This window comes from Zophobas morio, unplaced genomic scaffold, assembly GCF_036711695.1.
Source record: "Zophobas morio isolate AGI-343-1 ecotype UQ-CSIRO unplaced genomic scaffold, CSIRO_AGI_Zmor_V1 ptg000101l, whole genome shotgun sequence".
Classification (NCBI taxonomy): domain Eukaryota; kingdom Metazoa; phylum Arthropoda; class Insecta; order Coleoptera; family Tenebrionidae; genus Zophobas; species Zophobas morio.
In genome coordinates, this window is record NW_026972206.1 from 93,092 (window position 1) to 111,777 (window position 18,686).

The following is an 18,686-nucleotide window of genomic DNA, read 5'->3' on the forward strand; positions in this document are numbered from 1 at the left end:
AAGTATTAATAAAAGTGAATAAAGAAAAAAATTCTGTTTTTATTGCGAAGCTTAAAGTAATCCAGCGATAGCTTAGAGTAATTAATCGATTGAGGGAAAACTATTTTTGAAGCGAGTATAACCAAATAGCCCGCATATAGTATAAAACTTCCCTATGGTATATGTTAGAAAAAACTACAAAATGTATTTTTTAACATATAGAATGGAAAGTTTGTAGTTTTCTTTGTAACAAAAGTTTGTTTAGCACAATAATGTTTTTAGTATTTTCTATAGCGTACAAATGTTAACCTGCATATACAGTGTATGATTTTGTTTTTTTATTACTCTTTTTGTCCCTATATATAAAAATTTTTTAAAGTTTCAAAAAAGTTATCAAGGTCTTGCTTCCTGATTAAGATTTTAATTGTTGTTCATATTATTAGTCTTTGTTAAACTCTAACTATTATCATCATTGTTAGAGGCAGAACAATGAGCGCGAAAATTGGATAACAAAAATATTTGAGTGCTCCTTAAAAACTAATCAGAGCTATACCAATTAATTAGTTAGTTTGGCTTCAACTTTTTAAGTAACTTAATTTTTTTTTTTTTATATTTGAACATAATAAATTAGGTTAATAAAAGGCAATGTAATAATATTAACTAAAAAAGTATACATCAGTCTCTCCTAAACCAAGTGTTTACGAAAAAATTGTTTTACAATCCTTCGAATTACTATATAAAACTAGCCCTTTATTAGTTTACCTGACTCCAACATTTCAAATAAATTTAAATATTTAATTCTATTTTTTGTACACACTCTATTATATAGATACAGTATCTATTTTAATTTCAGAAGCATGTTATGATGTTAGCTTTATAATAAACTTTTATCGGTAAGCAAAAAAATTCTTTTTATAAAACAATATCTTCAAAAAAATTTTGTACAACCGACGAAATAATATAAAAACTAAAATGAGAGCGACGTTTTTAAATTAAAGGTTTCTACTTTTCAATAGATCCTATTTTATAATTAGATACATACTATATTGAACAAAGCAAAGGTCATGTAATAACACTAGCTTTAAAGCATACAGTTATTTTTAAGTTAAAAAAAAAATTCGAACAAAAACATATAAGTTGTATCACAATTCGATCAATTACTATAAAATGGGGGTCACCGCAGACATCGAGATATTTTTTAAGGGAAAGGACAACCGCAAGGAAGTTGGCGTAGAGAAAATGAACAAGTAATGAGTTGCTTCACGATCGTCAAGGATATCTAAATAGGCTTGATTATTACGGGGATTTTAATCGCTTTCACTTCCTTGCTTTTCAAAAAGGTTTTTCTTTTTTATTTTGAAACTACTTTGCTTAACCTTGACAATATCAGCGGCTTTATACTTTTTTACGTAGAAGACGTAACCCCTTTCATCCTATAGCTAGTAAGTTATAACTATTATATAAGTATTTTAAAGTAGATGACATGATATCACGTAAGATTTAATATTTTCGTTTATTCGTAAAGTATAATTATAGCATTTTTTATATATATAAAAGAATTTAGATTCCATCGTTTTTAACGTCTACGATAAAAACATATTTTTTTAATATATTTATAAGTTACGATTACAGTTGAGAAATTGCTTCAAATCAGCGAATTACGTGATCTAGAAAAGTGTGCTTTCCTTTATATAAATGAAAGAGTAAAAAAACCTCAAAAAGCTGAAACTAATTTAATTATTTTAACTTTAGGTGAGACCTCTGAGCTAAGTTTTTCTGATTATCCAAGCCAGGAAGAAGCGGATAGGGATCTTAATAGGTACATAACGGGAAAGAGCTTGTTTATAATGACCAAAGCTCCCCCCACTTTGAATCCAGTAACTTCTAAAGAGCAACGAAGAAGCTCTTTACAAATATTTATCCGGTTTAGAAACACCAGAAAAAGAAACTCAAATAGAGCGTATTCTAAAAATATTAGCGTTACTCCATTTTTAGATATTGTACTTAAGCTTGCATTAAAGCACAATATTGATCCAACTTTATTCCAACCCAAATTTGTCTTAATAGCTTCTAAGAATCATATTCGTATATTTACGTATGCATTTATCGGTGGACCGGTATGTGGCCCCGTTTTAAATAAATATACGCTGTTTTGCTTGCGCCTGAAGACTTATGCGTACGACCATAAAGTGCACTCTGTAGAAAAAGAGGTAAAAAAAGATAGCCCGGGAAATAATAAAATTACATATTTCATAAGTTATGAAATTTTCGGCACTTCGGAGGCCTCCATGGCTGCCCTACATGGAAAGGATCATAGTGCGATCCAAGCTGAACTTTATTCTAAATAACAATGTGGGCATTATAAAATGTCTAAAGAGAGACTTGATTTCCACTTTCTTTTTTTAACTTTTCTTTTGCTCTAATATAAAAAGATATTAAAAAGCAGTTATAGTTTTTCACTGGTTTTGATAAGCATTCTTTCCTTTCTGATATAAGTTAAGCCCTTAATAAATTTAAAGGTTTTGCACCTGTTTTATTTAAACTTCTGAAGCACTTAGTTTTAACTCTAGTAAATATACGCAGTATATTTATTGCTGAAAATTAAGTTAATTCTTTCGTAACCAATTTTTTTAATACGCTAATGCTTAAAACTGCTGGTGAAAAAGGGTAAATTATAACAAAATTAATTTGTTCTGGCTATTAAACTCACTAAGTTATGTTGACTCGCTCTTTCTTTACGTTTGAAATTTGCTTTTATTTTAAGGCGGCAGAACATAGTAAGTGCTATTATAATATTGTTCGCTCATTTTGTATATTACCAATTTTACATACCACCGTGTTAGGTTACACCTTGCAGCCAACATGGCAAATGCATAGCTTTTTGGCACCTTCTCCAATACACTAAATATTTATAGTATTTGGGGTAGTGTTTTGAAAACAAGAATTTAACTAGCCATTATTTATGCCAGTATTCTTACACTTGAGGCTTTAACTAAGGGTCTCTGATTAATTTATTAGTTAAATGATATTCTAAGCCCCTTGACTTTTAACTCGTTGCTCAATACAATAACCGGCTATTAAAAGAATGTCAACTAGAACAAAATTGAAAACAAAAGATCAATTAAAAAATCGAAGACTTTGCATTTAACACTTAAACATCAATTTATTCGAAATGAAAATTGAAGTTATATGGAATCACTGGGCACAGGTTCAACAAATTTTCCTACAAGTTATTATAATAACTAAAAAATCAGAAAAAATAAATAAATTGTAACCTGGACGTGAAACCTTCTTACCCTTAAAAATAGATGAAGTAGTTTCCCCGTGCAAATCAAAAAATCTGCCCGCGTCATACTTTGGTTTCTTTAAAACTTTAACTTTTCTTATATAAACGTCTTTTAGAGGATAAATCCCTTGCGCCAGCTTGGTTATATCGCCACAAATATCACCAGTGATCAACTTATTCCATAGTTCCTTAAAATCGGTGATAGTCGCCTCTTTAGCCATTTGCTCCATCATAATTTTCCGAATAGCCCGAACTTGAGAGGTTTGAGCGTAAGAGGTCTTTTTTTGCTGATCCTTAGCCTTCTTGGTGAACCCAATGCAAAACATCCTCAGATAATAGTTGTCGGTAGTCTTTACATCAACGTGGGCTTCTATCAAAGTCTGCCATTTTTTAACAAGTGAGCGAAGCTTGTCTGTAGTTAAGTTCATTCCATGATAGTTAAGAAGACAAGTACTTCCTTGAACTTCCTCGCAGATCAGCTTAATTTTTCTATAAGATAAGTCCTCATTATTCTGTAAGTCTGCAAGACAAACTTCGTAAACACGTCCTTTAAGATCATCAGAGGCAATACCTTCCAATAAACATATTATATTAAAAACAAAAAAAAAAACAATAAAAAGAATACGTTTTCCTTGAGATTTTGTTACGAGTGTTTTACCCACAAATCTGTTAGAAAAAAGAGTGGGCGCCCTAATATTATACCACTCTTTGTGGAGAAACGGATCAAACCTAGATGTGTGTAAAATTTTACTCAATATTATAAAGATTGTTAAAAAGCTATACAAATTTAAAAGGTAAAGTAAAAAAAAAGGTCAAAAATCTTAGAATTTGAGGGGTTAATACAATTCTGAAGAAAGTAAAATTCAAAATAATGTAGATAATTGGGAAAATAAGGTAAAAAGTTAAATAATCGCATTACGTCTTTTTTCCTTTTCCCTTTTTCCCTAACTTTTTATTTTTCCCAACGACCATAACGCAGAAGGAGAAGAAAAGACTTAAAACAACTCAAACCTTAAAACCAGTTTTTGAAGCATACCTTATACCTAATGAACACACATGTTAAGTACTAAACCCCCATGTCGCTTAATTATTATATTAGTGGCCCACTAAACTAAATTTGCAAAAGAGAGTTAATATAATATAAGCCTTTTGTGTGAATAACTTCCATAACTGTTGACTATATAGAGCTTATATGTGAAAAGCAAAACTTAAGATAAGTTAAGTAAAAATTTTAAATTAAAAAACAATGGGAATATTTTTTTTACTGTATTCACGAGGGCAAAATGTTCTTTTTTTATTTTATGGTTTTCTAGTGGTAGGTGTGGTACTCCCAAGGAGATTTTTACTTATGATATAAACTTTTAACTTGCTAAATTTAAAATCATATAGCCTAAAACATCTTCTATACCCTATTACATTATTTTTTATTATTATAAATCAGTTTTCCGGATTTAAGACCTGTAAAAGTCAGCAGATTAGATGCGTAAAGCCAATCATACCGTGTCTACTTTAGGTTTTGGGTCGATTTCCACAGAAGCGACTCTTTTTTTTTTGGTTTTCAATGGCTGCATACGTAACCTGTGAAAATTAACATTTGAGAAAACCGTCGACTAAGTTTTAAAATATAGACCTGCTGCCTTTACAACATGCTAAAGTCATAATCACCTCTGCGATCGCTGACAGTAGGAATTTCTCCTCTCGCCTCCACTATTCGGAACCTATGAGGGCAACGTGCCCTTGCCAGCCAAACCTTACATGCCTGTCGCCATATACGTTGACGCTACAACGAGTTACTCATCGTCGAAGTCGCCAGACCTATGGTAACAAAATTCTGCTGCGCTCTCCTGGCCCCTTGACAACGGGTGCCGTATATGGTAAGTTGCTATAAATTTGGGGGACAGAGAGAAGCGTTCCATGGTTGGCACCCTTTACCTTCTGTAACAACGAATAGAAAACCCCTACCATACCAGCTCCGCCACTTAACCACGGTGTAATAGTGATTGAAAGCGAAGAGGATAAGTTGGCAATCTCCGCCAGCCACTACAGCTCAATGCGAACCTCTAACCTGAGCTACCTATTGGGGTGAAGGCAAGAGCTCATGAACCTTCAACCGTTGGCGACGGACTTTTTAAACCGAGCACAGCTGATGAAGTCCCACTGCATTTACGCGTCAGAAGGTAATTGACCCCAATGGCATAACTAATGAAATTTGAGAAAGTGCCGCCTATAGCGATTATTCACCTTTTCTGTTTTGCAATTTCTGCAATGTGGCGATAGTTGTGCTGCTACCCAAGATTCTTTTAAATAAAAACACATATACGTAAAATAGAAGTACAGCACAGAATTAATAATCTAAATGTAAACCAATTATCGACATCATAAACTTAACAGTCTCTAAACCATTTTTAGGAAGGAGTTAAATTAATAAAATATTATTATGACAAATGGTAATTATCGACCTCGACATATCTTCTAAATGAAACCGAATTAAATATGTTTAACCAAAGAATTTTGAATTTAATTTTAACAAACATAAAAAAAATGAAATTGCTTTTTTAATCTATTTTAAGGATTTATATAAATGGTTTGGTTACCTATAATAACATAATTCCGTTCCTCTTGTTCTCACCCTCCTCGTCATTGGAATTATGAAACTCTGCGTGCATCACTAGGTCCTCGCAGCTATCGCCCCATTAGCCTAAGTTCAGCAGCTGGCAAAACTGTGTAGGATGTTTTTACTCCGCCGAACGAGGGTTGTAGAAACAAAAGTAGTGCTACCGGAATGTCATATGAATTTCGATAAAGGAACTCGACTACACAACAACCTTTTTTTTTGGCTTTGTTGATTGGACAACTTGAATCTCAAACATTGGAAAAGCCTTTGTCCGCGTAGGGCACGACTTCCTATAAAAGTATACGCGGTGTACCCCGTTGGACTCTGAAAGCTTTTATCGTCGTTTCCATATGGGCGGGCCTTCCAGTGAGAATGGGCCTCCTACCAACATCTAATGTTCCGCAAGTCTCATTGCTCTCCTCCCTGCTCTTCGCACTCGACATGCAAAAAATTCCTTCCTCTAAAAACCCCCCCACGCCCGCGACCCACTTACGCCGATGACACCGCAGTTTACGCGTCCTTAGTCCCTCAATATTACGGCGACATACCTATAACGTTATTTAGAAACACTTGCCAACTGGTGTCGGCAGTGGGAAGAAACTTTCCTTGTAGAAGAAAACATAGCAGTTCTTATTTTAAGATGCACTGCGCTACCCTTTAGAGTATGAAGATCCTATGGAATTCCCAGGCCGAATAACACGACTAACTTGGCAGCAACGCGGCTAAGGTCGAAGCTTGCGACCCACGCGATCTACCCGCTTCTGCACGCAATAAGAATAATGTATCTGCGCAATTAACTAAAGTGCGCTTGCGCCTTCTAATGGTCTCTACGCATTTGTTTCTTGACCGTACAATAAACTGTCGACGAATATAATATGCGTACGCAATAAAATAAGTTTCTGCGACTAATGACAGTAAGCAATGACACGTTGCACGAGCACGTGAAGCTGGAAAACTTCAAAATTTCGATCGAACAACTAAAAAAACAAAATTGTGATTTAATTTAAGAGAACAAAGTAACAATAATCTAAAATCACAAATTACAATAGGTGGAGGTATTAAAATAAAGGTGTGCGCGCGTGTGTGCGTGTATTGAGGGGGGGGGGGCTCTGTTTTTTCCGCACCTCCCAGACCCGTTTAAACATTTCAGATTTGAACACATTGGCTCTCAAAGCCTCAATAGATTCTTTTAGCATACAATTTTTTAATGATGAGAGTTGCGAGCTCTGCTTAAAGAGTAAAATGCATGGGCAGAAAGTAAGTGAAAGGAGTGAAACTCACAACCAAATGTTGTTAGGCAGCCAGAATATGTTGGAATACTATCTGCGAAGAATAAAGAAGAAATTAAACAACTTATAATTCGCTAGACTAAGCAACACAACAAACTTATTAGCAGAGTCATACCTACTGCCCTCCTCGAGAAAGTACGCAACGATAAAGAAGCGAATTCGTAAACAGTAGGCTATGCCAGGATTCTTAACAATAAGGTTTACGACTATCCACAGTGCTAAAGGATCCACTTTAGTATATGTTGTTGGAGTTAACTTTGATAAATCACGTAATCATTCCACGTGGTGCATATAACATAGTTTATTATACCACCTCTGTCCACTTTTTTTTCATGTGCTAGCACGTGTTTCTACATCTATCCCACAACTTGTACATTTTGTATTTCTTCCCCTGAAGTTATAAATATTCACCCTCTATGAGATGAAAAAATTATCGGACCTCTTCTTTTCTCCGTCATACGTTAAGCAAAAGAAGTATTCGATACAACGTACTGTGTTTTAAAAAAATCTGAACTACCTTTTAAACACTGCAGTAGAGCTTTACGTGACGCAGTGTTCACAGTATTTTTTTTATTTAATATAAAAGTAAAAATTTAAAACTCAAGGGGTCTGGGAGGGCCTATTGGAACTATTAATGTCTAAATAAGAGGTGCGACTACCAGAGGATTTAATCTGTGAAACCACCAAAAGTTCTTAGCTACTATGAATTTTGAAATCTTAACATATAAACCGGTTAACGATTTCGATCTAGATATGTCAAGTATATACCCTTATATTCCTATTTAACTGCCAAAAGGTGACATATACGTACAACACAACGCTCTGCCACCTTACCTTTACCCTACCTGAAAGAAATATAGATTAGAATGAAAAAACAACGATTAAAGAAGTATTAATATGTAATTGATCAATTTTCAGCTAATAGTATAAACAAATTTAAAAAAAAAAAAAACCAAAAAACCTATGGAAATGGCACCTTATGACATACCTGATTCGCTAAATTAATTTCAGGACGGGTATACCATTTGAACTAACACTAAAAGAGTTTAAGCAAAGATCAGAAAAAATCTGACGTCCTACTGTACTCTAAGGTGTTCATTTAAGCCAAAAAACAAAGATAAGCTACCAACAAAATACTAACATAAAAAAATAAGACCTTAAACAGACCAATACAAGAATTTACTGATAATTTTTCTAAAAATTAAATACCACTAACTAACCTTTACGGGTGCGATGATCTCCACAGAAGGAATTAAATAGAAATTTCGCAGTATTTGATGAACCAGCTCATTACTGAAGCTTGACGGTTTCGAGGTAATTAAAATGGCTGACAAACTCTTTAATGAAAAGGTTAACCATCATAGAAGGTTAAAAAAAATAATGTGTAAGCTACAGCCATGAGAATATTATAGTAAACCCCTAGAGTGTATAATCAAGAAACTTTTCTCCTGTCCCTGCTCTATTACTTTTTTTTTGGCTTTTACCTGAAATATCCAACATCCGTAATATTCCTAAATAATTAGCCGATATAACTACTGCATTCTTTCACAAAGCTACAAAAACCCCTCTATGTTCATGTTCCACAAGTATTTCACCTAGACATGCACATTGCATCCCAAATTTTTTAGACAAGCCATTGAAAGAGCAAAAGAGGACTACGAAAACAATGGTTTAGCGTAAGATTTACCCTTCTTTTATTTAATCATTAAATTCTAAAGTTGTTTAATTTCTTTAAACCTTCAGCCGTAGTAATAGTTATTTATTGGATTTTATTATTCGCTTAAAATATTTTAGAGCCCATTCATTCTACGGTGGACCACGTTTTCTCCTAATTTAATTATATATTTTTTCCATTCTAATCCGCAGTCAAAGTAATTATAATTTTTAACTTGCCAATATCGCAACTCATGAACCAAAAAGGTCTAATCGTGGTTTTAAAAAATTTAGCTATTTATTTCTTTCAGAGCCAACCGCCTCACCAGCAAATTCTTTTGACCTTGCTGGCTGCTTACCTAACTAAGCAGGACTGCATTAAGATGGGAAAGGTATGTTAGCTTCCTATTTAATCCACCGCTCGAGCTAATCATTAGCTTAATTAAAAAAAGCTTGTACATTGCAAAATACAGCGAGTCTGTTCATTCTTTTGCGGTGTTTCAGTTTGACGAAACTCTGAGTGCGCTGAACGATAAAGTAGGACAAGCTTATCGTGGGAGGCAACGTCCCCTGCTTAGCAGGGTTCCATAGAAGTAGCCCCCCCCCCGCAGACAGCTGACTGAAAAGAGTCTCTTTATGCGCCAACGTGCTAATTATATACAAGCACCTTAACAATTATGAAAAGTTTTTTTTTTAGGAAGTGCAAATTTGCGTTATTTTAAAGAAATTCCTATATTCTCTCAGTATCTCTTGGAAAAGTAGGAAATTGCTACTTAAACATTTTTTATTTTGCCTGCATTGAGATAACTTTTAACCTAAAGTAGATTTAATTAGGGAGTAAAACTCTTAATTTGGTTATGAGAGGATGGGAATTTTTTTAATTTTTGATAACAAGAGCTCACTTGTTTGTAGCAAAGAAACCTTATAAAAGACAACAATTTAAGCTCCGCGAGGCAGTAGTCAATAAGTTTTACAGCGAGCTGGGCTTTCAATATTTTAGTAAACGTGGCATACACCGTATACTAGTCTATAAAAAATTACTTGTTAATTATAAGGAAAGCGCTTTGAAATTCATTTTTTTATAATCTAGTTATCATCTGTAGTTACTAGCGTAATTATTTTGCTTTCAATACTTTTAAATAGTGAGTTAATACTCAATGTTTCGTATTTAACTTATAAGCAGGCAGAGAATTTGTTATGTCACAAGTTTACTGAATTTTGTTCCTCAATAGCCGCTATTATGTGATGTATGTATAAATTTATACTTTAAAGTTAACAAGGAAAAGTTTTCGAAGCATAATCATCAAGAATGGCTTTTTTTAATAAACTGCACTTATAGTGGTACAAAACATATATGAAGAGAAATGGTAACAAAGTTTATGTTGGTTTTAAAAACAGCTATAATAGAGTTTAAAAGAATTCTAAAAGTTAAATTAAAGCCTCCTCGCTAACATTAATATTAATTAGCTGGAATTAAAAAGGGCTACAATAGCTACAAAAGGGCAATTAAACTATAAAAGTCTCCCAAGTTCTCAAGGAGCGCTAAAAAATATCTACGTCACATAAAAGTTTGAGCCAAAAAGATTTTAAAATCTGAAGATATATTCAGAGCATCACGTTTTTTAAAAAATTTTGAAGCAAACACAAAATGAATAGAAAAAAAATTCTTTTGCTACCTTTTAAGCTTTATCTTAATAAGTTGAGGGGTTACTTATGTCCATACTAGTACATAAGTCAATAGGTTATCCAGGACCCCATATGTAGCTAATTCGAGGGCTCTCGAAAAGTAAAGAGTAGGTTTTACTTAAATTATACCATCAGTGATAACCGCTTAAGAGACGAATATTAAAGTTTTAAAAGACCATCTATATTAATAAAAGACAAAGGTATACTGAAAAAACTTAAAGAATTAAGACAAGTAAGTATTCGCTTCTTTATTAAGTTTCTTTTTAAATTGTGATTTATTATTCAAAAATTAAATACCTTTAGCTTTAAAAAGTAGTAGAAAAGCAGAAAGAAAGGAAGTAAAAACAAAGAAAAGGGATCCTTTGAGATTTTTCAGCCCTATTACGCCAGCCGTTGCACCAGATGTAGCGGAAATTAAGGTACGACTGTTGATATTAAAAACTAATAAAAAGGCAAAGAAAAGTAGACTATTATAACAGCGAGACAGTACTACGCTATTATGCTTGACCGCAAAAGGATTTACGAAAAAAATATCTTGAGCCGTAGTAATTTAGCCGGAATTAGCTTTTCATATACTTTACTAACAAAAACCCTCAATTCGCCTTTCACTTCTCAGTACATATGCGTCGCAGTGTGGCACTCTGTTCATTCCTATCAGCCTCACTTAAGCTAAGCTTAAGAATTTATTTTTAATTAACTTAGCTATTTCCATATTTTTTTAACTATGGACTCGCTCTAAAGGTGTATCTAAGAGAGTTTCTATAGCAACTACTAGTGGAAAGAGAGAAAAAGTCTATTTTATTTAAAAATGAACAAACTTTGGTCATATTTTATGAAAGAAGTCACTCTTTGCATTTAATATAGTATAATACCTTTCTGAAAGTTAAATTTCTTTAAGAATTTTTATTCATTTTTAAAGACCATTAATATCTGTCAATACTAACCTTAAAAGCGTTCATTTAATTCACGATAAAGGCTGCCCGATAGATGAAAAGGTCACTTTCAACCTTACGTTAACACTACACAATATTTATGAGTGATAGAAAAGCTTGCTCAATAATGAATCCAAGTAAAAATTTAATAAAATTTAAGATTTTTTCTAATTTTTTTTATTTTCTAACTTGCATTTATATATCGAATTAAGTATAGAATAACGGAGAATAAGTGGTGGGGTTTCTATAAAAAATACCTACAATTATTTGGTTTCACTTTAAAAAACTTTTCTTTGCCAACCACCGAAACTGGAATTCATATAAATTGCAAATTCTGGTTATTATAAACCTGCTAAGACCTTAGCTCTAAGCATCAGTTAAGGTCCAGGTTAAGGTCCAACAGTAGGAATTCCACTATAAAGTTGAGCGATATAGTCTATTATTCATATTCATACTTTTAATTATTATTATTAATTTAAAGATGCGCAAACTGTTTATTTTATTAGTAATACTGAGTACATATATAGGTAGACCAAAAATACATGTAACCACTGCACTGTGTCTTCAACCTTATTTCCTTTATGGTTTTAAACAAAAGCGCTTATGTCACGTCACGACGGTGGAACACTTAACTAAGTTTTTGTATTCAGTGCGATGCGCAAACACATGCCGTAGCATACAAATTCAGCGCGAGGTCATCAGCCTCAGCAACGTCTTTGTCACACAAGCAGTGCTGCCATAGTCGACGGCACATTAAATGCCAACGCAACGGAACTACAGGTCAGGGCGGATGGAAGACACACACATCAGCGAGTAAAGCACCTCTATCTTGGCTTTGGCCTTTGTCACAACATATGCGCCTTGTTGTCTTCGCAACAGTTTGTTGTCACTTTTAGTTGAATATACTGATTGAAAGGTTCCAATGGCGTAATTTGCTTTTTTTGGTTTGTCTGAAAATACCTTTCTTTTCTTAGCATTAACCGCGGGCCCCATTGAAAACAACAGCTAGCTAGAGTTATTATAATAGCGTTGTACAAATGCTGCAATATTAATGAAGAATTCTTCGTCAAGGCATAGGGGTCGTTTCGTCGGTTTAGTGGACAATACGCGCGCGCCAATGTAATGTGATCCGTATAGCATGCACGCTGTGCTCAGCGGATACAGGCGACTGTGCGGTGCCGACACCACCACTCAGAGCTGAAGTCGGGGACGTTATGCGCTCATTTACTCTAAAAGCGATCGACTTTCTTGATGTTTTGAAAACGCCTCCCGAAGTTTTCATAAAGCTACAGTCATATATTGTTCGCTTTACAAAGCGTAAGAACTAGGCAGAAGATCCTGTCTTAGAAACGTCTGCAAGCGGCGCAGTAAACAGCCTTTTTATTTTTGCCTACTTGTGAAAGTATGAGAAGTGATTGGTGCACTCTTAAAGGTATCGTAAACTTTGCTCGGACTGTGTAAGGCCATGTCCAGGACTGGCTTTGCCTTCTCCAAACTTGAGCAAAACGAAAGCTACACCGTAAATCCAAACTATTCTGGCCCCTTAAAAATTTTCTTTATCTTAAAATTTGTCAATTTTATAATATATAAATCGATAACCCCTCTCAACTAGACTCAGTTAACATTATAGCTATTTATATATCAACCTAAGAAACGTTCTTTTGCAAAAGAAATCTTAGGGTTTTGTGCACTCTCAGGACCGCTTCTTGTCTCTGGTAATCAAAACAAAGGATCTAGTTCTTTTATAATTCCTGCAGCTGTTTTCCTTTATAATTTTAAAAATTGGTCACAATTTTCTTTGCTCTGCTAACTTACGCCTTATAACCCATTTACCAAAATTAACTTCCTTAAAATTTTATAGTATTACGCTCTTCTTGTGTGAGATTTCTTGCATGGTGACCCGTTAACATCATCCCTTTTCCTACTCTTGAGACACCAAACCTTATTTACAAACTGGAACAGGATAAGAATTTGAAGATCAATGGAAAGTGAAGTCTGTCCTTTGTATTACGAGAATCAAAAACAGAGCGATAAGCTTATTTTATAGAAGTAGAACATATTTGATAAAAGACATGGATTCTTTTAATTAATCAACTAAAAAATAGGGGTGAAATGACTTCCAACGAATATATATGCAAAAATGCACCTCTAAAGCGATAGAGATTTTAATTAGCGAAAAAAATAGGCATGGCACCACAGTTCGGAAAAATTCCTTATTACCAACTAACTGGAATCGGTTTTATAAGATTCTGATTTTACTATAGATTGTGATCCAGGGACATAGCAGCTCTTGTTACCTCCCAAGAAGAGTTTATATAAAGATATATATTGACCGCTGGCTATTTTTTAGTAAGTTTATTTTAAGTACCACCACGGATTTATGCTTGCTTGAATTAAAAATCAACCGGCGTGTTTTACATATTGGACGCTTGTATGTTTAACTATTTATACCAGTGAATGGGGTCCTTAGCCCAGTAAATTTTACTTTGCCGCCCCACATACTTCGTGGCTTTACCAAACTGAATTATATATGTATACATAATTTTTTTTGTATACAGCAGGGGGGAGGAGATTAACCTATAAGCCTTTAAATTGAAATCTTAGTTAAAGAAGCGCAAACAATAACATTATCATATTTGCTTAATACCTCTTTAAATTAACAGTTGTTTCACCCTGAAGACTTTGGCACTTATTTAAAATAGAACTTAAGTTTAGGTTATACTGTGAACGAAATCAAAGCTCCTTTGCTATTACACTATCTTGTGTACTTAAGACTAGACGACTATGTTCATTACTACTACTCGATTTCTGGAGGATTAGTTTGGTTAATGTAGGAAGGTTATTTTGTTCAAAATGAAGAACTTTAAGTTGGTTTTACTAGATTCAAACCTAGGCTTTTGTACTATGACTTCTATACGTAAGCGTTTCTACGCTTTAATAAAATGAATTAAACGAGGAATGGCCACAATCCCTCGAAGTTTTATTAGACCGTCTATAAGGACTGAAGTTAGTGTGGTAAACCATGTGCAGCAGCTTTTTAGTTCAAGTTTCTTTTTCGGCACACTTATGTATAATTTTAATGGTCAGTCATTAGCCAAATAATTGTAAAATTTTTAGTTAGCGTTTACTTATTTAAATCCAATGTGTATACATGTAACAATAATATATAAATCCATTGTATCAAGATTGAGTTGTCGTCGTAGCCTAAAGGTTGAGAGCATTGACGCAAAACTCGAGGCCGTAAGTTGGCTTCCCACCGACGTGGCACTCTTTCCTGGTCTTTAATAGATTGTAACAAGGGACACCTAACAACAAAATACAATTTATCACACCAAATATGTTTAAATCAAGTATTGTCAGATAGTCAACAACACCACGAATACTATACATCAAGGAATAGACAATAATAAAGTACCAATAAATTTATATAATAAAAAAAGATCATGAAACGAATAGAAACTAATAAACACGAGGGAAAGACAATCATAAAAACACAAATATTACAGAATTAAAATATACCAAATAAAGCTGTAATTTAACAAAGATACAGAACGGGAAAAAAAATTTTCAAATGCGAGACAATAATTTGATCCCTTTCTTTATATTGATACAAATTAAACAATTTAAATAAATTAACACAACCTTTTGTTAAGGTATGTGATTTTAAAACCTTCATATTTCTTGAGAGATTGCGTATGTAACCTTGCCCTCAGCCTCTTGCTATGCAACTACGCACGAAGCAAAATAAAAGAAAGGGTACAAGTAAACTAATATTCTTGAACATACTCAAATGGGATGCCACATTGACTGGTGCACACTTTAATAATATAATTACTTTTACCAAAAAAAACACAAAATAAGAAAAAAAAAACTAACTAATTGCAAGAATAATCCCACTACATGGAAATCTAAATACTTAAGAGACACCAAGGCCTCAATAGAAGTTAGGACGGACAAAGGGAGTGATTTCATGAATGGGATTTTTTAAAAAAGAATATGCTGAAACACTTCTTAGCTGTTTCTACTCAAGATACCATCTCTTATATGACACGATGTATAACTAAATTTTTGTTAGAATATAGAAGTGCGGTCACATAACACCATAACCGTTTATCACTAACTACATATACCACTTAGAATTTCGAAGAATAGAAACTTATAAACTAAGTGGCTGCAAGATTTAATATACGATAATAAATATAAAAAAAGGTTGATGATCGACTTGCGAAGTTAAAGCCGTCTTAATCTACCTGCTCCACTGATGAGAGTTTTAATACTTACTATACATGCAAATCAGATCTAGGGAAATCTCTTGCATTAAAAATAATTTATTATTAAAGGAAACTACGTTTTTAAGTCTACAGCTAACAACAACAATTACTGCATTACACGATGAACACAGAAGTACAATGTTGCTTATATGATCCAATTACAGTGCGCAGTAATAAAAATTTTTAAAAAAGGGTAGATTCCATGAACCTGAAAGTATGCTCTTTGCATTTATATTAATTTTAACTGGTAGCTTTAATCTATCAAGTTTATTTTAAAATTGTGTATGTATACTCATTTTAATTTAGTAAAAACACGATTTCAATCTTTCGTTTTTGTGGCATCTTTTCAGTGTGTAGGGAGGAACGAAGTATTGATATTAACTGTCTACGGGATAGTTTGCTGGGAGCTTAATGTCTAGAGGGCCTGTGTGTTATTGGAAGAGCCTAAAAGCTTATAGGAAATTTTAAACATTCAAGTGCAATAATACAGACAACTAAACACTTACGACCTAAACGCCGAACATATACACTGATAAGTGAATAAAAATGCAGAACTAACACAGTTAAACGCATAAATACACCTCGTCATTCCACACAAAAGGCACATACAGAAGATGATAATTTTCAAATTTTTAAAACAACAAAGGACAAAATTAACCCCTTCGAACAAGATTACAAAATTTAGAGAGGACAGTTTTACATTAAAATGAATTAAACACTAGCATTCTGGAAGACAGTTATTTAGACGGTGATCATATATCCTTTTTAAACAACATACGAAAGAAATACAATTATCATGGTACAAAAAATTTTGAATTTAACCTTTAACAATCCGAACAAAAAATAATAAGAATTTTAAGAAAAAAATTATACAGGCAAAGTTTTATAGAACAGACACCATAAAAATATACAGAAACTTCTACCTTCAGCGTTGAACACTGAAATTACCAACATATTGGCCGTAAAAAAGCATGGCCGACAATACTAGACCTGGCATTGCATAGGCTTGCCACCTTACTTGGGCGGCGCGCTTATATAAATAGTACTAGTAATATTTATATGAGCGCGCCGTTTTTATGCTTATAAGCAAAGTAAAACAATAAAAAGTATTGGGCTACTCTATTAAAACATTAGATTTAAAATTGGCCCCGTTAATTTAGACAAATTCATCGAGTGCTATACTGATCCATTTTGGGCTGGTAACTATGACTATCTTACCGCAATGGGGGGTATTATAGTAGCAAGCTAATAGATAAAAGTGGTATTTGAAATTATCTCGTGGTGTAATAATTGACGTTAAGCAAAATTATATATAAACAGACGATTAAAAAATTGCAAAAAGTTGGTCAGAGGATTATTATAACGACAATGAAGACAAGTAGCCTCCTTTAATAAAAACTGACAAGTGGAAGTTTTTATCATGTAAAACAAGAGCTACTAAGAAAAAAATGTGAGATAAAGCCCGGGGGTAATACAACCGACATTTTTACTGTCTGTACAAAAGCAAAGAAAATCCCTACTTAATTTACAAAAACAGACATTATAATATACGCGATTATATTAAAGAAATAAAAACCAAAAAAACATTTTAACGCAATAATACATAACAAAAACACAAATTTTATTAAATTAAAAAATGATCCGAAAGTAAATTAAATAAGTTAAAAATTTCAAACAATAAAAAAACTTGTCTATTATCTGTATAAAATTACAGTAAACCAAATTGAATAAAAATTAATCAAAAAAAAAATATCAGCTCGATTTTATGTATATGAAAATAATTATATCCTTTTATCAAAGATTAATGTACAGATCGAAAACATCCTCCCTTTCCAATGTAACAATATTCATGTACTATTTTACATGTATGTCTAGTATATCCTTATAGGTCTTATTTAAAATAAAATCTGTTAATATTGAAAATACTGACTAAACTTTATAACAGTGTTCTATATTACAGCTTGTATATGACATTATAAGTAGTTGCAGTGGACATTTTAATACTTAAAATTATATATAAAATAACTAGAGCATAAATTTAAAATTCACTATTATTATTTGTCGTCAAAAAATATTTAATTACAACAATAATTACTCAAAAAATTAAAAAAAAATTAAGTCACTGTTAAAAGCGTATAATTGTTTTATGACATGTTTTAGCCATTTTTTGGTTGTTTTCATTACAAGTTTAGATATTTCTTGAGGAATTACTAATATTTTAATTTTTTAATAAATAAGAATCGCTTCTTCTTTGTCCACTTATTATTTTAAAAACATGACATGTTATACAACTATACGTAGACTCCTGTAGAGTCTAACTTTTTTAACTGAATTTACGATAATAGCACAACATAAATTATCAGAATAAGAAAAAGGTAACGAGATGCGGAAAAAATATTCTAATTAATTAATAATAATCTTGACATAGAATTTCTTCTTTTAATTTTTGTATGTTGCAACTAACAGTGAAGACTACTGTTTTTCTCTTGGCATTATTGGGGAGGAAAGGAACCCAGTTCATAAGTTTTAACGCAAATTACCATTTTTTTTTTTTTGCAATTTTATGATTATTATTAATTATTTCATTGTTTAGTTGTTAGTATATAAGGTTCACGAAAAATAAACCGGTAGTCGTGTTAATTTTTTTGTGCTTTTTTTGTTTTAGTCACACCTGTATATATATATATTACTCTCTCTATATATATATTTATATAAATTTGTTAACAATTAATTTTAAAGGGTTTAAAGGTTTAAATACCCCAACAATTATGTGCTTTAATAAATAATGATTCGGGTTAATAGTAACCCTTTAGATCACTAATTAAGTTTAGTTTATTTGTTTGGTTTTGGATTGAGTTTTAATCAATTACTAAACCCTGCTGTCAGACAGAACAACAAAAAAGCAGAGAAGCGCGATATACGAAAGAAAATGGTCGATTTTCTATTAAGTGTAAATGTTTATATATGTGGTGCGCT

At 32.7% G+C, this 18,686-nt stretch overlaps 1 protein-coding gene and 1 long non-coding RNA gene across 2 annotated transcripts; one reads left to right on the forward strand and one right to left on the reverse strand.

Annotated features, from left to right (window-relative positions):
• Nucleotides 1-1,209: 1,209 nt before the first annotated feature.
• Nucleotides 1,210-2,313, forward strand: LOC135144479 (uncharacterized). The gene is made up of 3 exons (XR_010283163.1): nucleotides 1,210-1,319; nucleotides 1,370-1,421; nucleotides 1,732-2,313. It is a non-coding gene; the product is annotated as an uncharacterized LOC135144479 (long non-coding RNA).
• An 851-nt stretch (nucleotides 2,314-3,164) lies between these two features.
• On the reverse strand, nucleotides 3,165-4,262 carry LOC135144472 (small ribosomal subunit protein eS1-like). Its single transcript, XM_064076508.1, has 4 exons — nucleotides 4,185-4,262; nucleotides 3,891-3,994; nucleotides 3,255-3,836; nucleotides 3,165-3,202 (listed from the first exon to the last, which is right to left on the reverse strand). Exons 1-4 carry the CDS (start codon nucleotides 4,235-4,237, stop codon nucleotides 3,165-3,167), a joined length of 777 nt encoding a protein of 258 aa, XP_063932578.1. The 5' UTR covers nucleotides 4,238-4,262.
• Between the last annotated feature and the right edge of the window lie 14,424 nt (nucleotides 4,263-18,686).

What these genes read in the sequence shown, in the direction of transcription:
- LOC135144472 (XM_064076508.1), bottom strand. Translation starts at nt 4,237, where the DNA reads ATGGTCGTTGGGAAAAATAAAAAGTTAGGGAAAAAGGGAAAAGGAAAA. An exon ending in AAGGGAAAAGGAAAAAAGAC is followed by an intron (nt 3,995 to 4,184) that starts GTAATGCGATTA and finishes ACACACATCTAG; the next exon opens with GTTTGATCCGTTTCTCCACA. An exon ending in TAAGAAGGTTTCACGTCCAG is followed by an intron (nt 3,203 to 3,254) that starts GTTACAATTTAT and finishes AATAACTTGTAG; the next exon opens with GAAAATTTGTTGAACCTGTG.